Below are 24,052 nucleotides of genomic sequence, written 5' to 3'. Positions count from 1 at the left end.
TCCTGGAATCTGCCCGTTTCCCCACCTCCCAGTTCTGGGATTGCAGATGCATGATCCCACACCCAGTCCTTACATGGGTGCTACGGATCTGAACTCAGGTCTTCATACTTGTGCAGCAAGCACTTTGCCCACCGAGCTGTCTGCCTAGCCCCCCTGTGGATGTGGTGCTCATTTCCCCTATCATGGTCACTGCTATAGTGGTGTATATGTAAAACTTGTGGACGGAACTGGGGAAACAGGAACCCTTGTTTGTGCTTTCTCCCTGGACTATTCAGCACCCAGTTAATGAGGTACATTTTTTAAAAATGACACTGTGAAGCAGGTAGTCCATAACCTTTAGAACCTGGCATGAGGTCTGACATAGGGGAGGTATTTAGGAAATATAATTTGACCCAAATAATTCAGAATTTCAGTTATTATAATGATCAGTCTGATGTACTACCTTCTCTCAGAAACATCTGGAAAATTACAGTGTCTGATCGGGAGTTCTTTGATAAATTCCTAAGCTCTCCTTGCAAAGTGAGCTTTGGGCTACTTTTTAATTTAAGCTGGTTCCGTCTGAACACTCAGAACGCTGCCTGCGGCTTGCTAGAGAACATTATCTGCTCTGCTTCCCTCCTAAGGGGCACTGGCATCTTATCAGTGTTGGGACCCAGAGCCTGGCTGCGGAAATGAGAGGAACACTCACACTGAGCCACAGCCTCTGTGGATGCAGAAGTGCTCTCTGCATCCACAGCATTATGCTGAGAACCTTGTGCATGGAGGGGCAATTGTCATAGGTTGTGAGGGTACAGTGTGTCCTGTGATTCTCGTGGCAGCCCTGTCCAGAGCTAGTGAGGGGGCCTAGACCTCTGCAAGAATCACAAGTGGAGTGGCTCCCTGGATAGGCTCCATGCTGGTCCTTGGGAGGCCGAGAGCTGTGTTTGCTGCCATAGAATGAGAACAGCCAAGTGTGCCACCAGCCATGTCACGGGGCTCTCCCTGTACCAACCCAGAGTGGGTATAAGCAAGGAGTTAATTTCCTTTTGTTTTAAGGAGGAAGGCTCTGGGTTCTGAGCACCTCTCATTTATGGATCTGCCAGGGTGGCCTAGGCATGTGGGGTGAGTCTCCCAGGATGGTGTGGTGAGTGGTCTTGAGTTCAGGCATTTACCCACCTTCACCCCTCCAGGCAGCCAAGTTTCAGAGCCTTGGAGCTTCCTACAGCATCCTCAATACTAGCAAGTCCAACCAGGGACTGAGCCTTGGCTCCCATATGCAGATCCCTTTGCTTCTCCTTCATTAAACTCCAGACTGTGTTTGCATGTTGAGAGTCAGCAGGGCCCAGCCTTGCTGTTGGGGACTTGCTCACTGACCCCAGGGCTTAGTAGTGAAATGAGGACCCAAATGGTACCATGTTGGGGCCTTGTGGCCCACCTAATCTGTTCCTTCCCAGCCAAAGACCGAAAACTGCTGGGGTTCTTGAGGGCCAGGACACTAGATGTGCCTTGGGCCTGGGCATCTGATGCTGGGACCAGTCCTTCCTGGCCCAATGTCTTGGTTTCCTAGTTTGGTGAGATTCAGGGTTAGACTGCCATCAGGGATCCTTGTAACAATAATGGCTACCACACCTAGGCACGACCTGCTCTGGCCCTGGCTCTGCTGCCTTCTTACTCTCTTACAGGGGTGATCATTCTGTGACACTGATCAGGAAACTGAAGCTCAGCAAGGCTGTACCTTCCCCACCACACGAGCTGCTCCTTTCTTGCCTCTCTTGGCACATGATCCTATCACCTGCCCAGTGGCTGGGACCTGCCAGTCATGTTTCTGTGTGCTTGCTGAAGATCCTGGCCTGTCTTCACTCAATGCCTGTGGTTCAGGCCATCCGCTTTCGGGCTAGAATGAGTATCACAGCCCGAGAAATGTCTTCCTTGCCTCTGTTTTTCCCCAGACAGACAGAATTTCTATAAAAACAGTATGCTTGGGTGTATTTCTTACTGGCCTCAGCCCACAGGACTCTGGGTTAATCAAGTCTGTCCTCTGGTGGTCCTGGATTCTTGGAGGCTGGTTTCCAACCTACCTCCCTTAGTGTACATGCCCTGTCCTTTTACAGGTCTGAGCAGAGACCATCCCAGCACCCAGTACTGGGGGGCAGGTGTTTAGGTGCAGCTGTGGGGTGACTATACATAGCTGAAAATAGTGCGGTCTACATCTGTTAGTTTCCAGAGCCTCTGCTCTTCCCACCTCTCCCCATTGATTACTAAAAAAGTTTGACAAGGGCAGATACTCAGGCCAAAGCCTGCTTGTGCATTTCACGTAAACATCCCTGGCAGCTCAGCTCTCCCATGCACAAAACCTATTAGGCAGTGCCGTCACAGGCGGATGCTGGTGGGCAAGGTCTCTTGTTGATGCAGACTCAGCCAGCTGTTTTTGAAGGCCCTGTCATGATTTTTGTGTTGAAGGAGTTCTGGAAAATGACAGGCTTCATTTCAAAGGTCTTTGTTAATCTAGTAGTATCCCTGGCTGAAATTTGTGGGCTGTTTTTTAAAGCTCTTGTGTGTGATGAGTTAGGGACAAAATTAAGAGGCACAGACTATGCAGGATTTGCACATTGAGAATCGATGTGGGGAAACTGTCCATGGGAGCCCTAAGGGTGGCAGTGGGCAGGACTAGACCCCAGGACCCCTGAGGTCTCCTTGATTTGCATAAGGGCATGGGAGTGTGCTTGAGTGTGTGTCTGTGCGTGCGCGCGCTCACACACACACACATACACACACAAAACCAAATAAAAACAAACAAATACATGGCTGTCGTCTGCATGGTATCATGGTAAACATGCATCCATGGTCCCGAGTGAGGTGTTAATCAATTAATAGATATGTTCTTTATTTTTTCTCCATGAAACTAAGCTAGAATTACTTTTTTTCTGGCTCACTAACACTCATGGTTAAAAGTACAGTTTTAGCTGGGTGTGGTGGTGCACACCTTTAATCCCAGCACTTGGGAGGCAGAGACAGGTGGATCTCTGTGAGTTCAAGGCCAACCTGGTCTACCTAGTGAGTTCCAGGACAGCTGGGGCTACAAGGAGACCCTGTCTCAAAAAGACCAAAAAAAAAAAAAAAAAAAAGTACAATTATAGCTTTTTTGGAGAATCCAGAACAAAATTTTTAAAAAGCTAATGTAGGGGCTGGAGAGATGGCTCAGCGGTTAAGAACACTGGTTGTTCTTGGAGAAGACCCGGGTTTGAATCCTAGCACCCACATGGCAGCTAAACTGTCTGTAAGTCCAGTCCCAGGGGATCTGACAGCCTCTTCTAACCTCTGTGGACATTGCACAACACGGGTGCACTTACCTACATGCAGGCAATACACGCATACACATAAAATTGAAAAAAAAAGCTACTGTAGAGACATAATAGAGTCTGTGTTGGGCCATGTCCATAGGGTTATTGTTTAATGCGATTACACTTTGCCGTGTTTTTCCTCTTCTGTGTTTTGGGAAGTCAACCTGAGCGTGGACTTCTAGCTTGGAAGAGTTATTGCCTGTTTTTCCCAAACGGGATTGCCCTTCCAGAGAGCAGTGGGCATCCATTTGACAGGAAGTTATAAAGTTGTGTTTAGGTCCTCTGAAGAAAGCGTGAGTCTCACACAATGGCTCTGTGGTACTGTATTTCAGGGGGGCAGGCAGGGCTGTCAGAAGTCAATGAAGTCCTCAGCTAGGGACCTGCTGCACCCAGCCAGCATCTGTCAAGTGTCCTCATGCCCCCTACGCAGGATTGGAGGGCAGATTAGAGCTTTGTAGCTCCCCTGGCCCCTCAGTGGACCTGAAGTGGGATCTGCTGGATTTTCTGCCATCTAGAGTGAGTGCTCAGTCCCTCTTGTCTTGCTGTCCGTGCAAGAAAAGCCCTCTACCCCCATTTACTAAGGACCTGCTCTGGGCCAGGCATTGTGCCAGGCACTGGGGGATGTAGAAAGGAGAGACATGTCCCAGCTTTGGCTATGCTGCTGGACTTGCTCTGCTATCACTGACCCAAATCCTAGGAGATCCTATGCCCATCACTTGCCATGGTGGCTTCTCCAGTGCAGCTGTTGATCATTCTGGGGCTTGCAAAAAGTCCTTCAGAGCCTCTAGAACAGAGCCAGGAGTCCTTAGTATGTATTGCCCTTGGCCTTCTTGATCCCTTCCCCTGACCCTCTGCCTTTCCACCCTTGCCTGGACTGGGCCTTCACTCTTTTTTCTCTTTTTAGATAGAATCTCATGCAGCTCAGCCTGGTCTCAAACTTACTGTGTAGTTCAGGCCTTGAACTCCTAATCCTCCTGCTTTCACCTCCCAAGTGTAGGGATAACGGGCCTGTACCTGTGGTTACCTCAGGGCTGTACCTGTGGTTATTACCTCAGAGCTGTACCTGTGGTTATGACCTCAGAGCTGTACCTGTGGTTATTACCTCAGAGCTGTACCTGTGGTTATGACCTCAGAGCTGTGCCTGTGGTTATTACCTCAGAGCTGTACCTGTGGTTATGACCTCAGAGCTGTGCCTGTGGTTATTACCGCAGAGCTGTACCTGTGGTTATGACCTCAGAGCTGTGCCTGTGGTTATTACCGCAGAGCTGTACCTGTGGTTATGACCTCAGAGCTGTGCCTGTGGTTATTACCGCAGAGCTGTACCTGTGGTTATGACCTCAGAGCTGTGCCTGTGGTTATTACCGCAGAGCTGTACCTGTGGTTATGACCTCAGAGCTGTGCCTGTGGTTATTACCGCAGAGCTGTACCTGTGGTTATGACCTCAGAGCTGTGCCTGTGGTTATTACCGCAGAGCTGTACCTGTGGTTATGACCTCAGAGCTGTGCCTGTGGTTATTACCGCAGAGCTGTACCTGTGGTTATGACCTCAGAGCTGTGCCTGTGGTTATTACCGCAGAGCTGTACCTGTGGTTATGACCTCAGAGCTGTGCCTGTGGTTATTACCGCAGAGCTGTACCTGTGGTTATGACCTCAGAGCTGTGCCTGTGGTTATTACCGCAGAGCTGTACCTGTGGTTATGACCTCAGAGCTGTGCCTGTGGTTATTACCGCAGAGCTGTACCTGTGGTTATGACCTCAGAGCTGTGCCTGTGGTTATTACCGCAGAGCTGTACCTGTGGTTATGACCTCAGAGCTGTGCCTGTGGTTATTACCGCAGAGCTGTACCTGTGGTTATGACCTCAGAGCTGTGCCTGTGGTTATTACCGCAGAGCTGTACCTGTGGTTATGACCTCAGAGCTGTGCCTGTGGTTATTACCGCAGAGCTGTACCTGTGGTTATGACCTCAGAGCTGTGCCTGTGGTTATTACCGCAGAGCTGTACCTGTGGTTATGACCTCAGAGCTGTGCCTGTGGTTATTACCGCAGAGCTGTACCTGTGGTTATGACCTCAGAGCTGTGCCTGTGGTTATTACCGCAGAGCTGTACCTGTGGTTATGACCTCAGAGCTGTGCCTGTGGTTATTACCGCAGAGCTGTACCTGTGGTTATGACCTCAGAGCTGTGCCTGTGGTTATTACCGCAGAGCTGTACCTGTGGTTATGACCTCAGAGCTGTGCCTGTGGTTATTACCGCAGAGCTGTACCTGTGGTTATGACCTCAGAGCTGTGCCTGTGGTTATTACCGCAGAGCTGTACCTGTGGTTATGACCTCAGAGCTGTGCCTGTGGTTATTACCGCAGAGCTGTACCTGTGGTTATGACCTCAGAGCTGTGCCTGTGGTTATTACCGCAGAGCTGTACCTGTGGTTATGACCTCAGAGCTGTGCCTGTGGTTATTACCGCAGAGCTGTACCTGTGGTTATGACCTCAGAGCTGTGCCTGTGGTTATTACCGCAGAGCTGTACCTGTGGTTATGACCTCAGAGCTGTGCCTGTGGTTATTACCGCAGAGCTGTACCTGTGGTTATGACCTCAGAGCTGTGCCTGTGGTTATTACCGCAGAGCTGTACCTGTGGTTATGACCTCAGAGCTGTGCCTGTGGTTATTACCGCAGAGCTGTACCTGTGGTTATTACCTCAGAGCTGTACCTGTGGTTATTACCTCAGAGCTGTACCTGTGGTTATGACCTCAGAGCTGTATCTGTGGTTATTACCTCAGAGCTGTACCTGTGGTTACCTCAGAGCTGTACCTGTGGTTATTACCTCAGAGCTGTACCTGTGGCTATTACCTCAGAGCTGTACCTGTGGTTACCTCAGAGCTGTACCTGTGGTTACCTGTCTCCCTCCACCTGGGCCTGTCTGCCTCCTGCTGTCTTCCCAGCTGCACCTGCATAACTCCTGTCTCTCCTTCCTTATGTGATCCCTAAGGTCTACATTGCCTAGGAAACCCACCTTTCTGCCCCAGGCCCCCCTAGGTCCCCCAGGGCCTCCCTGCCGGTGTCACCCCTTGCCTGAAGCACCTCTACCCCACACCTAGGCACCACTTCATGTGAGTCTTGTTCACTCCTCCAGTGTGATCACAGTGGGTGCCACACGGCTGGAGCTTTGTGAGCACTCCGTAGGGTGGAACCATCCTGTGAGGCAGCAGTAGTTTAGCAGTGGCAGTCTGGGCTGGAGCTGGAGGTGGCTGGTGGGAAGGAGCTCTCTGGGGTTCCTGGCCTCACTTTCTTGGCTACATGGGTCTCATCACTCAGCGTCTTTACTGGGCCACAGAAAACTAACCTGGGTCAAAGTACACATTCAGGGTGTCTGAACTCATGCTGCTGTGAGAGAATTTGTGGCGAAAGTGCTGGGTTGGGTGAGGCTGGCATTCAGCCTGTGACCGTCCACACCTACCTCCCTGCTGTGTGTGCAGTGAGGATTCTTGCATCTCTGTCTGTTCAAGCCGGTGGTGTTGGGACTGTTTTTCTGCTAGGAAGACATCAGCTGCCTTGCCCTAACTTTGCTCTCCTGACTCTTCTGCTTCTTTGAGTCTTCTTCAGAAGACTCAGTACTCTTTTCTTTATCCCCTGACTTGGCTGGTTTCCCCACTTCCAGAGCTGCATCATAGTTACTTTGGAACACTCCCCAAGGTCACTTTCCCTTCTGAGGAAACATCTGTCGTGTGCTCTCACCAAAGTGTTGAAGTCACTGGTGTGTGTGAGGAAAGTGTTGAGGACTCTGTGCAGAGCCCAAGACAAGAAGCTGAGGCTGTGCTGCCCTGTCCAGGTCCTGTGCTTCCAAGTGCTGCAGGTGGCAGGAAGACATGGGTGACCGAGCTCAGTGTGTGTAGCAAGGCAGATCAGAGCATGGGATCCAGAGTTAGGTGGCCTGTATACCAATCCTGGCTCCACCACTGACTGGCAGAATGCAGCAGGCAGCTTAGCCCCTCTGGGCCTCAGTTTCCTCTTCTGAGTGCTGAGTGTTTCGCCCTGTGCTGGCCACCCACGAGTCTCAGGACTATTGTCCCTTGTAGTGATTGGCCTTCAGTTCGCCCCTGTGCTACTCAAGAGAATTTTTTGGCCTCTCTGGCTGAGGCCACCCTGCTCTGGTGTTTCTCACTGAGGGCTGTCCTCCTAGAGCCGCCCCTTCAGGAGCCCCTGCATTCCTGTCAAGTGGAGATGTTTTTAAAAACCTGAGACTCTTTTTTCAAAAGTACTGTACCTTCACTTTTCTTCTTTGAATTGAACTTTAATTCAGTTGCACATTCATATTTAAAATCTCATAGGAATTAATTTCATGAGATCGAGTTATTTTCCTTCTTGCCTTTCACAAAGCAGTATCGTAGAGCTTCCTCTTGCGTCTTTGGCGTCGGCGTCATCATTATCCCCCGAGCCACTCTGACTCATCTAATGCAGTTTTCTCCAGCAAGCATGTCAGCTTGCTTCCCATCAACCATCTCAGATCCTGCCCTTGGTGAATCAGAGCAGGCTGCTGGCACAGGAAACTTTCCACCTCGCCTCAGGCACTCATTTGTGAAACTTTGAGATGACTTGTCCCTTCAGTTTTAGGGCTGCAGAGCAGGACATGTCAGTCCTCTGAACGGCCCTGTTTTCCATAAAGGTGCTCTAGCCCCTTCTACAGGGGTCTCGCTTGTTCTGTCACCAGCTTCTCCGTCCTTGAGGTAAGGGATGGTGCAGCAGAGGTTTCGTGCCATGGTGGAGAGTGTGGTGTGCTTCCACACTGTGAGCTGAGCAGGAGCCTTCCCCATGGCAGCTGTGCAGAAGGAAGGAAGGGAAGGAGCAACTTTGCAGGCCTTTGGTGTGATTGGCCACATCTGTCCCTTGTACACAGCTGTGCACTGTTGGTCCAGAGACAGGTCTCAGAAAGCCAGAGATTCAACATTTGCAACTGCTTATTGTAGACTGGGTGGCACACACCACAGAAACTATTTCTCACAGATTTGGAGATTGGCAGGCCAAGGTTAAGGTGCCTGCAAGGTTGGTATCAGGTGCTTCTGTGTGTGTGTGTGTGTGTGTGTGTGTGTGTGTGTTTGTGTGTGTGAGTGTGTGTGTGTGTTTATAGGGGGCATGTCTCATACTGTTCTTCTCATGCCTTGTCTGATAAGGACATGAATCCTGTAAGATCAAGGCCTTATGAGCTCACTCGACCTTAATTACTTCCTTAGAAGCCCTGTCTCCAAATGCTACCACGTGGGAGGTTTAGGACTTTAGTGTATGAATTTGGGAAAGACATAATCCTTAACACACCTGGATGTTGCCTGACATTAGCAGATCCTTAAGTATGTGTTGTGATTGAGTCTGAAGGTTTCCAGAAAGAGGGAGTAGAATTGGCCTCAGAGGCCCTACATAGATCCCGAAGACCCCCAGAGGCCTCTTTAGGGCAGGGGGCCTCCAATCCTGAGCTTTTGGAGCTAAGCCTGTTCACCCTGGGGTTTGGCCTGCTGATTCTGATGGGTGTGTCAGGTGCAGGCTTGGGCCAGGCTTAACTTCAGCCCTTCTGGTTGGCCATCTCCAGAGCCTGGCTATGACCTCCTGAGCCTCTTCCAAAACAGATACATTGTGACCTTTGACCAGGTGAGGGTCTAGTACTATTGGCTCAAATTCTTAGTCTGTTTCTTCACCATAACCCCTGTTTTGGGGTCATTAACTCCGTGAGAGCAGGTGCATGCCGCTTCTCTAGTCAGTGCACCACTATCTGGAACTGAGTGTGGTGGCTCAGCTGAGAATGTGTCTGCATTCTTAGTACTTGGGAGGCTGAAGCTGGAGGATTATTGGGAGTGTGAGGCCAGCCTGGGCTACATAGTAATTTCCAGGTTGGCTGGGGCTATAGAGAGAGACCCTGTCTCAACTAAGGGCTGAGGATGTAGCTCACTGGTAGCGAGTTTGTATAGCATACTCAAGGCCCTGGTTCTAACCCCAGCACTGCAAAACAAATGAATAGTGTGTGGCACAAAGTGGTTGCTGATCTCCTGGGTGTTGATTTAATTAGAAGAATGGATGACTTGTAGCATGACTGCTATGTGGCAGTGTGCCGTGTAGCTGTGTGCCGCGTGGCAGTATGCCGCGTGGCTGTGTGCCCTGTGGCTATGTGCTGCTTGGCTCCATGCACTAATGGCCTCACAGCTTACACCAGGAGTGTTGCCCCTGTTTCAGGGGAGGACACTGATCCTGGTAGCTTGCTGTGGGTCCCTTGAGGAAGAGATGCTGAGGAACCCCAGGAGGCAGGCCATGCAGGATAGGCCTGCACAGAGCAAGCTTTCCCTTTGCTCCCCAACTTGATGGCTGCACTTTCTTAGCTGGCTGAGAAGGGCTGTGGAAGATGCTCCCTCCCCTCCTTCTGGGCCATTGTAGCCACCAACTCTTTTTAAAAAATATTTTATTTATTATTTTTATTTTATGTATATGAGTATATTGCCTGCATGTGTATAAGTGCATCCGTGTCATGCAGTGCCCACAGAGGTCGGAAGAGGGCGTTGGATTCCCCTGGAACTGAAGTTGCGGATGGTTGTGAGCTGCCATGTGAGTGCTGGGAATCAAACCTGGGTCCTCTGCAAGAGCAGCCAGTGCTTTAACCGTTGAGCTGTCTTTCCAGCCTCCAGCCACCAACTCTTCAAGCATCCAAGATGCTTCTGACCTCAACCTGTAGGGACCTGCTGGAGAGGGGCTTCTCTCCAGCTTGGTGCTGGGCTTTTGTGTGGCTGGCTTTTCATATTTCCTGAAAGACCAATGAGAGAACACATTAGCCACACTTCCAGATTCCGATCAATGCCATTTCTGCTCAACTAGTTAGCCTGTCACTCTGGTCGGCCCCTGACATTTGTTATTTAGGTGCATTCTGATTTTATTAGTGTGGCTAATTAATGCACAACATTAAAATATTGACATGAATTGATTTGAGTATTTGTATTCTTGGAGCTTCAGTTAATAACTTTTGATAAGACTAGTGATTTTAGAACTTTTAGACTTAATTATATTTTCTAAAGGATTTTTCTAGGATCATATAACTGCCTGGCCAAGGTACTTTAATTCCCTAGTTAACTAAAAGAAATTGGGTTTTCCTTTGGTTTTGCTTAATACAAATTAAAAATAATATGCACTTGATAAAGGTGGTTAAAGGATTGTTTATTAAAGTCTCCCTCTTTATATATGGGGGAAATCTATAAGAGCTGAATTAATTTTGAGAATAGTGTGAGACGAATACGATGGTTGGAGAGCTATTTGGCTACAGAAACATGAATTCATTCTGTTCATAAACTCCTTTGCAATTCCCCCTCAAAGATGAGTGCTTCTTTTCTTGGGGTCTCTCCTGAGCGCAGTCAGTGTGCTGTACCGAGCAACCCAATTTCAGCGTCAGCAAGCTGTAAGTTATGACAATGGTTGGACAGGACCCTGAGGGAATCAGGAGCCTCATTCTTATCTCACTCAGGGCAGGAAGTCTGCCAAAGCTAGCAGTTTGAAGAGAAACGAAGCAAAGTGAAAAGGGAAGGCAGGGACCCTGCAGAAGCACGCACTGAGAAGTGCAAAGTGCGGTAAGACGAGGTATCACCGTACTTGTGAGAGCAGCTCTTCTCATGACTATTTGGAAAGCTTACTGTCACTACGCCTGCACCTTTCAAGTACATAGCCTGTTAAGGAGACCTTACAAATAAGTGCTGAATTTACCAGCCTACAGAAATCCATCTTCTGTCCTTTCTTCTTCTTTTTAAAAATGTTGACGTATTTCAGACTTACGGAAAAGTTGTAAGACTTGTACAAAGAATTCTCAGACACTCTTTACTTAGATTCTCTGGATGTCAGCACCACTTCATCCCATGTATGTATTTTATCTATATTCACACACACTTCTGAACCACTAAAGAGTAAGGCTGATGGCTGTTGACGCCTAAATACTCTAGTCTGTGTTTCTCAAAGCAAGAAAGTCTCTTCCATAACCACCGTGCACTCTCCAGCACCGTAACACTGCTTTCTTGCCTGCTGTGCACACCTGAGATTTTGTCAGCTGCCTTCAGACTGCTCTCTTTCTTTTTTCATTTGTTGTTTTTGAGGCCTGGTCCCATGTAGCCCAAACCGGCCTGATACTTATGTAGTTGAAGATAGCTTTGAGCTTCTGATCCTTCTGAGTGCTGGGATTACAGATGTGTGCCACTTTTCCCATTTAGTTTATGTGGTACTAGGGATGGAACCAAGGGTTTTGTGCATGCTAGGGAAGCTCTGCCAGATGGAGCCATATCTCCAGTCCAGGAACATTCTGTATAGCCAGAGCGTCCTCCGGACCTGGGTTACTTGCTTCGTCATACTTACTTGGTCTCTTTTAGTGTGAACAGTTCCCAGGTGTCATGATGCCCATGCATTTAGAAAGCACACGGCAGCTGACTACAGGGCTCTGCAAGGCGTTTCCCTATGATCAGGTTCTGAGTCTGCACTTTTGGTAGGAATGTTCTGTGTACTATTGGTCCCCTCAGAGTGTCAGGAGGCAGATGCCTGTCACTTTCCGTAGTCCCATTGCTGATAGTGTTAATTTTGACCATTTGATCAAGATGGCATCTGCCAGGTTAAAAATGATCACATGGGAGACATTTTGGGACTACATAACTACTTTGTTATTTTTTAAACTTCTATACATAGGCTGCTGCCCCCCCCCTTTCTGGGAACCAGTACCTCTGCTCATGATGGTCGAAGGTCATCTCTAATTCTATGATTTCTTCCTAGCTGCAAACAGTTGTTCCTTTCACAGAAGTCTGTTTATTTGATTTGTATCTCTGTGGAAGCCATGTACTGTCAGTTTAACAATACACTGTGTCTATTTTTGGTTAGCAGGTCCGTTCATGCTCTGCGTCTTTCTCGATGAATCCATCATGCTCTGGCCACATTTGTTGATGTGCAGCACTATGTTCCAGGGTCACTTGTTTTTTCTCTGCCTGAGTTCTAGAATCAGCTGTGTCAAGGGAGCTTCATTGCTTTGAGTGGCAGCACTATGTTCCAGGGTCACTTGTTTTTTCTCTGCCTGAGTTCTAGAATCGGCTTCATTGCTTTGAGTGCAGGCAGGCTAATTTAGAGACTGAAATTTGGGCATTAGCTGTGCTCGTTGCTGTGCTTCTTGGCAGGCAGATGTGCGGCTGATGTGTGTGTGTTGCCCATCTACATGTGAAAACTCAGGGCTGCACACTGATGCCTCTGGCTCACTCTAGCTCAGCAGAGTTCCTTCTGCCCTTGTCCATTTGTGGCTCCCATTTTCACAGTCCATTTGTAGACTTGCTCATCCTACAGTGTTAAGAAGTGGCTTCAGAGCTGCTGACCTTGGGAGACTGTCTACTAATTGAAATTCTTTTTTTTTTTTTTGGCGTTAGCCTGAGAGTGTGTGGTACAAAGTTCAGATGTTCCTTGGTTCTCTTTGTTTCCCCCTTCAGTCTGGTCATGTTAGCCTCTGGAAGTGCAGTTTGGCTCATTTATTTCTCTTTGTCTTCTGTTTGAAGATTTCTCCTTCCCTCCCTTCCCACCAACTCTTCCTAAAGTCAGGCCTGTACAAAAAGTTCTATTTAGGGAGGAGTCGCTCCACCCTGCCCCATTCTCCTGAACTCATCCACCTGGTTCCTACCCCTGCCAGGTAGATAGCTGGGCTGTTTAGTCTTGGCTTTTTCCTTCCACATTTTACCCCCTCAAAATGGCTAGTCTCATTTTCCCTTCTTTCTTCATAAAAAGTAGAACATTATAGGTCTTCTTTTGCAGTTTTCTTTTTTTTCCATTTAACAATATGTCCAATCAGGCCACATCAGTCCTCAGAGCTGTCTGGATCCTTCCCGTGGCTGCAGAGCCATGGCCCATTGTTCACTGTCATTTGGGCCATTTGGGCCGTTATTTGGGCCGTGTGCAGGAATTGTGCTGTGTGTCTAAGAGCCGACAATGACACAGATAATAGAGGCCCTAACTGGGCCTCATGTTTCTCCCACGTAACTTGAGGAGAGCAGCCATGTGCTTGGAGGGGAAGCAGGCTGGAGTGGAAGTATGGTCATTGCTACAGACACCTGCAGGGTCCAGGTGTTGAGGTCAGGCTGTCTGGTACCCAAGCTTGGACTCAGGAATGAGGAAGTGCCTTATCCCTTCCCGTGGGGTTCATTACATGCCGAGATGCCAAGAGCAGGACTCGCTCCACAAGCACACTTGAGTCTCCTTTCATCTCAGTTGCCTTCCTTAGAGAGGAAATGGGGTGCTGCCACCTCAGGAGTGCCTCTTTTCTGCTCAGAAGCCATACCCAGGCACTGAAGTTCCTGGCTGTCCTTGGGACCAGGTCTTTCTAGGCTTGCTGTGTGACTTTCCTGCTCTGGTCTTCTTTCTAGTCCTCCCAGCGCAGGGTACACTTCTGGAGTTCAGGGAGGGCTGGTGCTTGTGCACATACAGCTAGTGGAGGGTGAGGCAACGCTGAACACTGGCAGGTGACTGGTTTGGGCTCAGCTCTTCTCCACAGTGGCAAGTTTGTGTTAGAGTTCTCTCATATTTGAGAAGGGGTTCTATCTCTTTTCACGTTACTTTCGTGCTTTCTGAAATTCATTTCCTCTGTTTATTTTACAGCAGTACAATTTGCAATGGAATAGTTTCACCTTGCGCTCACATGTTCTAATGGGGTTTTAATGGCATCTTAATGGCATCTCTGAGGATTTGCAGCCAGATACTTTTGTCATCCTAACATCCTGGTGTGATGGCTCTGTGCAGCAGCATGCCTGTGACCTCTCCCCCGAGCCAGGTGCTCAGTGTGTCAGGTGTGGAGGCCTCATGCCCTGCGTCCAAGGGAAAGTCTGGACATGAAGCTTCCCGCCTTGTCACTGGGTCCTTCAAAGAATTTGTACCTAGAAGTGTCTGATTTGGCCTCTAGAGAGCTCCAGTCTCTTCCTTCTAGCTCGTGTTGGGAGGAGGGGACAGCCTACCTAGAAGCTGAGGCTTCCAGAGGGCCACAGTGCTAGAACACCCTGCTGTCAGCTGTTTCCGTACCACACCATGTGCTGAGTGTCCATCCTGCCTTTTGTTTTGGAGATTGTGTCTCAACAGAGTCTGGCCTAGAGTCCCAGCACATGGTCCTCTCCAGTGCACTGTGGTGGGCTCAGCTGGAGCAGGGGCTCAGGCCTGCGTGTTGAGTGTGCTTTCTTGGTGTGGCTGCGGCTGGCGGAGACGATGGCAAGGAGAGACAGGGACTGCCAGCAGGGCCGCATGACCAGAGGAGGACCATTGAGACCCCTCCTCACCACTGTGCAGCTTTTGCACCTCTGTCCCCTTCAGACACCCCATAGCAGGTTCCAGCAAGGCCTACCACTCAGGTGCCAGTCCAGTGTCCTCTGAGAGTTGAGCCTCACTGCACTGTGACTTCAGAACCTAAGAAGTGGTGCCCATGAGGCAGAAAAAACCTCTGGATGTGACTCTGGCCTTGGCCCTCACTAATCACGTAGCCTAGGCAAGATGGTTCCTTGTTTTGGTGGCCTTCAGTTTCCTTACTGTGAAGTGAGGATCTGGTTTCCTGTTTGCTGAGAGTGGTTGTGAGGATTTGAGGTGACAGCACCTGGCACCTTCCAAGACACAAATTGCTTTTATTGTGCTGTGTTGCCACTGGTGCTGCTGTACCCCGCTGCCCCCCAACACTCCACGTCGCCCGATCCTTGAGTGCTATCTCCCATGAAGAACAGACGAAGCATGTCTACCCAGCTACTGCCAGTTTCTGCAGGAGCCCGGGACTGCAGACACCTTGCTCCCCTTGTTCCCTCATCACGTCCTCTCCTGACACACCCGTGCTTTCTGAAAGGAAGAAAAGAAATGGTTGGAGCTGGGGAAGGCGATCCCCAGGGTCCTGTTTCACATGATTGTCCATTTCTAAACTTGGGTTAATAAGAATAAACAAGGCAGTAGGTCGATTGCACAGGAGACTAATATTATTCTGACGATCATGTAAATATTTATGTGTTCTGGCGGTCTCATTTTGTTACTGGTGTCTAATTTCCGAGTCTCATAATGAAGTGTAATTTGGAGGAGCTTTGCAAAGACAGGCACAGCCGTGGAATAATTTGATTTGTTCAGTAAACTTGGTTTCAGTTATTCCTTTTCATCAGTTGTTTTTAGAGCCCCTTCAGGTTCTTTGTGATTTGACAACAGCTTTCAGCCCAATGAAGACAGGACTCTTAAACATTGCTAGGAACTCAGAAGAGGTTTATAACACTGTCATTTAATAAGGAAATGCACCCATTGGCAGGGCACAGGATTTATGGTTTCAAGTGGATTTTAGCTTAGAGTTTTAGCCCTCTGTGTTCCTGTTCTTCCCGGGGCTATGAATAAGGTTTTTTAATTAAGTCAAATTGAATTGAATGAGCATTTATTGAACGCCCACTCCATGCCAGGCACCAGTTCCTTAACCCTTGCACTGCCTTGTGACTGTGGGGAGCTAAGCTAGATCCTGCAGGGTTAGGCCCATGCCCATGGGCCTCCAGCTGGTCTGTCTGGAAGGTGGCATTTGAAGCTAGGCCTGACTCTTAAGGTGTTTCTTCTGAAGCTGATTTTAGCCAAGCTGATTAAGAAGAGTTAGGTCAGGGGCTTTACATGTTATTTGTTTAAACTTGTTTGGTTTTCTCAGCCACCCCGTGCAAGTTCCTTATATGTTCCTTATCTTACATCTGAGAGAAACAAGACTAGGAAGAAGTAACAGGCTGCTCAGGGTCACCCAGCTACAAGAGGCAGAGCTGGGATTTGAATTCTGAACTGTCTGGCTTCAAACTATAGTTCCTTCTAGAACCTTTCTCAAGACCTCTGCTTCTCTAGCTTATGACCAGTTCAAACCCTCCTATGAGGCATCTGGGCACTGTGGGAGGGTGGGGCCAGGCATGTTTCCTGGGCACTTTCTGACTGGGTCCCAGGCAGCTGCTGTCTCTTTTCTCTGACCCTCACCCTACTCGCTGGCTAGTGAGTGGTATGATGCCATCATGAGTGGTTGCTGGTTGAAGGCAAGCATGTGTGAAGTATAGATGCCTGGCTCGAGGTGGGCTCTCAGAACATGGAGGGCTCTGCCTGGGCGTTCGTTGACTGGTCAGATCTGTCCACCTCAGCCCCCTGGCTCCTGTGTATCACGGGGCTGATTGCCAGTGGGGGTGGGTGACTCCTGTCATGGCATTTTGTGTTGCATTGTGTAGGGCAGCCTGGCACAGCATACCCCACCCACAGCAGGTATTTGAGAGCCATTAGTGTTTAAGAAGGTGATAAAACTGCCAGAATTGAGGGAAGCTGTCAGAATAAAAGGTTTGCCTGTCTTCTGAAAGTGAACTTGTAAACCTCATGATTGTTGGGCTGTCTAGCAAGTGTCATCTGGATTTCTCACTAGCAACAGAATTCTCTAGCAGGACAGTTGGAAGCTCCCAATTGCAGCATAGGGGTAGGCCCTTTTTATTTGACAGTAAGGCAGAAAAATTAACAATGGTCTCTGAGGAGCTATGCTCAACTTAACCCTTTAAGTTGCTGAAGCTTTAAAACCAGTCCTGAGCTTTCTGGCGGTGATGACCTCCCTATGATAATATGCCTCTCGCAGGATCTCCTTCATCCCTCTCCAGAAGAGCAGAAGAGGAAGCACAAGAAGAAGTGCCTGGTACAGAGCCCCAATTCCTACTTCATGGATGTGAAATGCCCAGGATGCTATAAAATCACCATGGCCTTTAGCCATGCACAAACAGTAGTCTTGTGTGTTGGCTGCTCCACTGTCCTCCGTCAGCCTACAGGTGGAAGAGCATGGCTTACAGAAGGATGTTCCTTCAGGAGGAGGCAGTACTAAAAGTACCCTGAATCAAGATGAGTGAGAAAGCATCCCAATAAACACATTTTGGATAAAACAACAACAAACCAGTCCTGAGAATAGCTGTGGATTTTTTTTCCAGGGGGGTCTTTTTGAGACAGGGTCTCCTTGTAGCCCCAGCTGGCCTGGAACTTGCTTAGTAGACCAGGCTGGCCTTGAACTCACAGACATCCTCCTGCCTCTGCCTCCCAAGTGCTGGGATTAAAGGCATGTACCACCATACCCAGCCTAGTTGTGGCTTTTTAAAAAATGTTTTGAGTTTATTTTTATTTTATGTGTATGAGTGTCTTACCTGAATGTATGTAAGTGTGCCGCGTTTACATATGCAGTGCCTGCAGAGGCCGGAGAGGGTGTTGGGTCCCCTGGAGCTGGAGTTATAAGTGGTTGTTAGCGCTATGTGGGTGTTGCACTGAACCTAGGTCCTCTGCAAGAGCAGCCCATTCTCTTAACCACTGAGCCGTCTCTCCAACTTTCACTATGGAGTCTTCATGTGACTGTGTTCTTTCTGAACTTTTATTTTTTTTGGTCTTTTTGAGACAGAGTCTCCCTGTAGCCCCAGCTGGCCTGGGTTCGCTATGGAGACCAGGCTGATAACTTTTGAGGGTTTTGTAGCTGAGATGCCTCCCATTTGTAAGGCATACTGTGGTGATGGGGACGTTGCCGGTGTTCTCGGATGCTGAGGGGCAACTGGGAGGTTTGACCAATGCCCAGGTCTGTGTGGCAAGGAATTAGGACAACCTTGGGAAACTGCCCTGTGAAAGGCCCCAGAGCTGCATGGTCCTGTCAAACCGTTTTTTTTTTTTTTCCAGCTGTCCTGGGTGCGCTATGGAGACCAGGCTGATAACTTTTGAGGGTTTTGTAGCTGAGATGCCTCCCATTTGTAAGGCATACTGTGGTGATGGGGACGTTGCCGGTGTTCTCGGATGCTGAGGGGCAACTGGGAGGTTTGACCAATGCCCAGGTCTGTGTGGCAAGGAATTAGGACAACCTTGGGAAACTGCCCTGTGAAAGGCCCCAGAGCTGCATGGTCCTGTCAAACCGTTTTTTTTTGCTTTTCTTTCTGAGTGCTTACTGAAGCTCTTGGGTAGAAGATGGCGTTTCTTTCCCTGCCTGCATTCCTCTCTGTGAAGGGTCCGTTGTGTCAGGGAGGTTTTCTTTTCTGGTACCTTTGCACCTGCTGAATGGAGTATGCAGGAATTCCTTAACTGTAAACTAGCTACTCTCCAAATGCAGACAGGCAGCCTCTCTGGCAGCAGGGTGGCGCTAGACACCTGGCTTTGAGTCCCCGGGAGGCATGCCACTTCAGGCTGTGCTGAGCTCTGTGTTGCTCACTGGCAGAGGGCTGCAGAATGGGGCTCCATCATGAGGTTGGGGGGATGGGAAGTGGGGAGAGACTGGCTAGCCTGTTGCAGGGAGTGGGTCCTGTGGGGATTGTGCTGGACTCTGAGGGACATTGTTGCAGAAAGGCACCTGTCCTGCCCCAGTGGGATGAGCCTGGTTGCCCTGCAGGGCTGCCTCATCCGCCCTTGGAGGCAGGCATCACCTTTTGGTGGATTTGGAGCCTTGTTGCTTGTTTTTCTTCTATTTTTTTTTATTTTATTTTATTTTTTTTTTATTTAGGGACAGTCAGAGAAACAATCCTCAGGTCAGGGTTACTTGGGAGATCCATATTACCTCTGATTATTTACGAAGGGAAAGGCCAGGGGGAAGCAACCAACTCGATTAATTCGTCAGTGAGGCAGCTGGAGGGACGTGTGACCAGGCTGTCATTTGGCCAGAGATAGTCTGTGCTGGGATTGTTCCCTCAGGATAGCCATGATGACAAACATAATTGACATTTTTTATTAACCCTGAAATGATTAAAAATGCTGCTGCCGAATTTGTGTCAAAGTACCCGGTCCCTGGCATTTTGAAAGGACTCGGTGTGGAGCCAATAAACAGCCTGTATTTACTTCCTGTTCATCGCTTTAATCAGCCAAGGCAGACAGAGCCCTGCCTGATTTGGTCTTGAAACCAGGCCAGAGACTGCTTCTCAGCTTAGTTTGCTAGAACTGCAGAGGCCGGAGAGGGTGTTGGGTCCCCTGGAGCTGGAGTTATAAGTGGTTGTTAGCGCTATGTGGGTGTTGCACTGAACCTAGGTCCTCTGCAAGAGCAGCCCATTCTCTTAACCACTGAGCCGTCTCTCCAACTTTCACTATGGAGTCTTCATGTGACTGTGTTCTTTCTGAACTTTTATTTTTTTTGGTCTTTTTGAGACAGAGTCTCCCTGTAGCCCCAGCTGGCCTGGGTTCGCTATGGAGACCAGGCTGATAACTTTTGAGGGTTTTGTAGCTGAGATGCCTCCCATTTGTAAGGCATACTGTGGTGATGGGGACGTTGCCGGTGTTCTCGGATGCTGAGGGGCAACTGGGAGGTTTGACCAATGCCCAGGTCTGTGTGGCAAGGAATTAGGACAACCTTGGGAAACTGCCCTGTGAAAGGCCCCAGAGCTGCATGGTCCTGTCAAACCGTTTTTTTTTGCTTTTCTTTCTGAGTGCTTACTGAAGCTCTTGGGTAGAAGATGGCGTTTCTTTCCCTGCCTGCATTCCTCTCTGTGAAGGGTCCGTTGTGTCAGGGAGGTTTTCTTTTCTGGTACATTTGCACCTGCTGAACGGAGTATGCAGGAATTCCTTAACTGTAAACTAGCTACTCTCCAAATGCAGACAGGCAGCCTCTCTGGCAGCAGGGTGGCGCTAGACACCTGGCTTTGAGTCCCCGGGAGGCATGCCACTTCAGGCTGTGCTGAGCTCTGTGTTGCTCACTGGCAGAGGGCTGCAGAATGGGGCTCCATCATGAGGTTGGGGGGATGGGAAGTGGGGAGAGACTGGCCAGCCTGTTGCAGGGAGTGGGTCCTGTGGGGATTGTGCTGGACTCTGAGGGACATTGTTGCAGAAAGGCACCTGTCCTGCCCCAGTGGGATGAGCCTGGTTGCCCTGCAGGGCTGCCTCATCCGCCCTTGGAGGCAGGCATCACCTTTTGGTGGATTTGGAGCCTTGTTCCTTGTTTTTCTTCTATTTTTTTTTTTTTTATTTAGGGACAGTCAGAGAAACAATCCTCAGGTCAGGGTTACTTGGGAGATCCATATTACCTCTGATTATTTACGAAGGGAAAGGCCAGGGGGAAGCAACCAACTCGATTAATTCGTCAGTGAGGCAGCTGGAGGGACGTGTGACCAGGCTGTCATTTGGCCAGAGATAGTCTGTGCTGGGATTGTTCCCTCAGGATAGCCATGATGACAAACATAATTGACATTTTTTATTAACCCTGAAATGATTAAAAATGCTGCTGCCGAATTTGTGTCAAAGTACCCGGTCCCTGGCATTTTGAAAGGACTCGGTGTGGAGCCAATAAACAGCCTGTATTTACTTCCTGTTCATCGCTTTAATCAGCCAAGGCAGACAGAGCCCTGCCTGATTTGGTCTTGAAACCAGGCCAGAGACTGCTTCTCAGCTTAGTTTGCTAGAACATTCTGGAATCAGCATTATGATGGACCCATGGGATGTAGTCTGTTCACCCACTTAGACATTAAATGTTTGCAGAGCTCCTACTGTGTGCTAGGTCCTAAGGTGTGGGGTTGCATGACCTGCCCTCAAGGGACAGTCAAGGCAGAGTTGTGGGACAGACAGGTGTGTGGAGGGTTGTGTGTGCATGCTGGGGGCAGGATGGGGCTGTCACACTGAAGAGGAGGGAGAGCCAGAGCAGGAGGCACTTTGGAGTTTATTGAAAAAAAAATTGGTTAATGTACAAAATAATGGTTCTCATTGTGTATTATACATGTATATCATTGTACTTTGTTCATACTTGATTTCCCCTCTTGTTTACCTTCTCTCTGGGCCCCTTCCCCTGAATGCCTCTTCTTCTGCCTTTGTGTCATGTATGTTTTATATGTAGTGTGTATTAGTTGTAAACTCTAGGCTCTACACAACAACATACACAGCATCTATTTTCTCCCCCACATTTTCTCATTTACCTTCTCCATTCCTGTACATTCATTCCTTCCTTGCCCCACAGCTCTCCCTTTACTTCACTCTTTTGATCCAAACTCCACATATGAAAAAATGAGCAAGATTTGTCTTTCTGATTCTGGCTTACTTTGCTTAGCATGATGATCCCTAGTTCCATCCATTTTCCTGCAAGTGACATCATTTCATTCTTCTTAATAGCTAAACAAAAATTCATGTGTATACATACACACACGTTTCTTTTTAAAGTCTTTTTTGATAGATATATACACACACACTCTCTCTCTCTCTCTCTATATATATATATAGTGTGTGTGTGTGTGTGTGTGTGTGTGTGTGTGTGTATATGCATGCTATGGCTTGCTTGTGGAGGTCAGACAACCTTGGTGTGGTCCTCACCTTCAACTTGTCTGAGACAGACTCTGTTGTTTGCTGCTGAATCTGCCAGGCTAGTTGTTCTCCATGCTACTGAGGACCTTCTCTTCCTGCCTCCCATATCACCTTAGGCGTACTGGTATTAGGGACATGTGCTGCCACATCCTGCTTTGTATGGATTCTGGGAATCCAAATTCATCCTCATGTGTGCAGCCAGTGATTTACTTACTGAGTTATCTCCTAATCTTATAACATTTTCTTTAGCCATTCATCTGAATAGATAGGCATGTAGATTGGTTCCATTCTTAGCTATTGTGAATTGTGCTGCAGTGTACACAGACGTACAAGTATCTCTGATTCGTTGGGTATATACCCAGGTATGGTATAATTGGATCAAATTGAAGTTCTATTTTCAGGTTTTTGAGGAACCTCCACACTGTTTTTTTTCCACAGAGTGTATACCAGTTCACATTCCCACCAGCAGTGTATGAGCTGCACCTGCCCCATCTTTGCTAGCATTTGCTTGTTTGCTTGATTTCAGTCGTTCTGACTGGGGGGAGATGAAATCTCAAAGCTGTTTTAATTTCCTTCATGGACAAAGATGTTGAACATTAAAAAATATATTCACCATCTGTTTTTACTTGTTTTGAGAGCTGTCTTTTCATTTGCCCATTTATTGACTGATTTTTAATGTTAATTTCTGAGTTCTTTATAAATTCTAATACTAATCCCATTATATGTATAGCTGGCAAAGATTTTTTTCTCCCATTCTGTAGACTGGTTTTACTCTGCTGATGATTTGCTTTTTTCAATTTCAAGCAATCCATTTGTTGATTCTTACTGTTGTTTCTTGAACTATTGGAGTCTTTTTCAGAGTCTTTGCCTATGCCTCTATCTTGAAGAGTTTTTCTCTAGCAGTTTAATTAAGTTATTAAGTTATTTGATTGATTCCAGTTTCATTCTTGGGCATGTGGATCCAGTTTTCCCAACACTATTTGATGATGAAGAGGCTGTTTTTTCTCCAGTGTGTGCTTTTGGCCCTCTAGTCAAATGGTGGCTATAGCTGTGTGAATTTATTTCTGTGTCCTTTGTGCTATTTCATTGGTCTAAGTGCCTGTTTTTGTCCCTGTGGCTCTGTAGTATAATTTGAGATCAGGTGCTGTGATGTCTCTAGCATTGCTCCTTCTGCTCAGGGTTGCTTTGCCTATTTGACATCACTTATGCCTCCATTTTTTTAAAGCTTTGCTGAAGACTTGTTCCAATACTCCATCAGAACCTCCTCTTTCCTCTTTACTGTCCTGTTGTGCAGCTTCCTTAGCTGCTTTGCTCAGATGTGGAAGAGCTGGTATTGGCACGGGCCATGCAAAGACTGCTCAAAGGCTTGAAGATCTTTCTCTGCTGCGACTCTGAATTTTTCTTTTGTGTGGATATTCTCTGTGGGCATTACTGATGCTGTCAACTGAATGATTTAAATGAGCCCCTCAGCAGAGCTGTCATCCTTCTAAAGGATGAACTTGGATTGATATTCCTTCAGCTACTATGTGCTGACCTGCTGGGACTCAATGGGTTTGTTCTACCCTCCTTGGGTTCACAAAGATGCCGTAGTCTAGGCCACCTTCTTGTGGATGCTGGCTACCCCTAGCTCTTTCAAGATGAAGCCCCTGCCAGCTTGGACTTTGTCCTAGTTAGCTTTTTTTTTTTTTTTTGGTCTTTTTGAGACAGGGTCTCCCTGTGGCCCCAGCTTGCCTGGAACTCACTATGTAAACCAGGCTGGCTTTGAACTCACAGAGACCCACCTGCTTTTGCCTCCCGAGTGCTGGGACTAAAGGCATGCACCACCACCCCAGCCCTAGTTAGCTTTCTATTGCTGTGATAAAACACTCCGACAAGAACCAACTTGGAGAGGAAAGGGTTTATATGACTTATATGTCTTGGCACAGCCCGTCATTGGGAGAAGCCAAGGTGGGAACTCAAGCAGACAGGAGCCTCGGGGCAGGACAGAAGCACACACTGTGGAGGAGCGCTGCTTGCTGGCTGGCTCCCCTGGCTTGAGGACGCTTCTCTTATACAGCCCAGACCTACCTGCCCAGGGATGGCACTACCCACAGTGGGTTGGGCCCTGCTATATCAATGAGCAATTAAGAAAATGCTCCACAGACAGATGCATGGGCCAATCTGATGGAGGCCATTTACCAACTGAGGTTCTCTCTTCCCAGGTATGTCAAGTTGACAACTGAGGCTAAGCAGGACGCTTTTTGGTGTGGTACCTTACTATGGGCATGGTGTGATGCAGCATGCTTTTGCCCTCTGGCCTGGTATCTGCAGATGTGTTCTGAGCCAGCTGGTTGAACCAAGTGGCCTCTTGCCTCTGCCAGTCCTTATGGAAGTGGGGCTTTAGGATCTGGCCATTCCAGCTCGGCACCTCAGCTGCCTCCTGTGCAGGAGAGTTGCTAAGTCATTTTCCCATGTTAATTCTGCTAATCCACGCT

General features: G+C 48.3%; 2 protein-coding genes across 5 annotated transcripts in view; both read left to right on the top strand.

Annotated features, from left to right (window-relative positions):
* The window catches only part of Wdr25 (WD repeat domain 25), a 150,516-nt gene that overhangs the window by 44,230 nt on the left and 82,234 nt on the right, over window positions 1-24,052 (top strand). The window lies entirely within an intron of this gene.
* On the top strand, window positions 16,906-17,166 carry LOC108490313 (40S ribosomal protein S27-like). Its single transcript, XM_017796192.1, has one exon. The coding sequence runs from the start codon at window positions 16,906-16,908 to the stop codon at window positions 17,164-17,166; it is 261 nt and encodes an 86-aa protein (XP_017651681.1).

This window comes from Nannospalax galili, unplaced genomic scaffold (assembly GCF_000622305.1).
Source record: "Nannospalax galili isolate Female #2095 unplaced genomic scaffold, S.galili_v1.0 scaffold188, whole genome shotgun sequence".
In the NCBI taxonomy this organism is placed as follows: domain Eukaryota; kingdom Metazoa; phylum Chordata; class Mammalia; order Rodentia; family Spalacidae; genus Nannospalax; species Nannospalax galili.
Note: the sequence above shows the minus strand (reverse complement) of the source record. Positions and strands in the feature narration are given on the sequence as shown.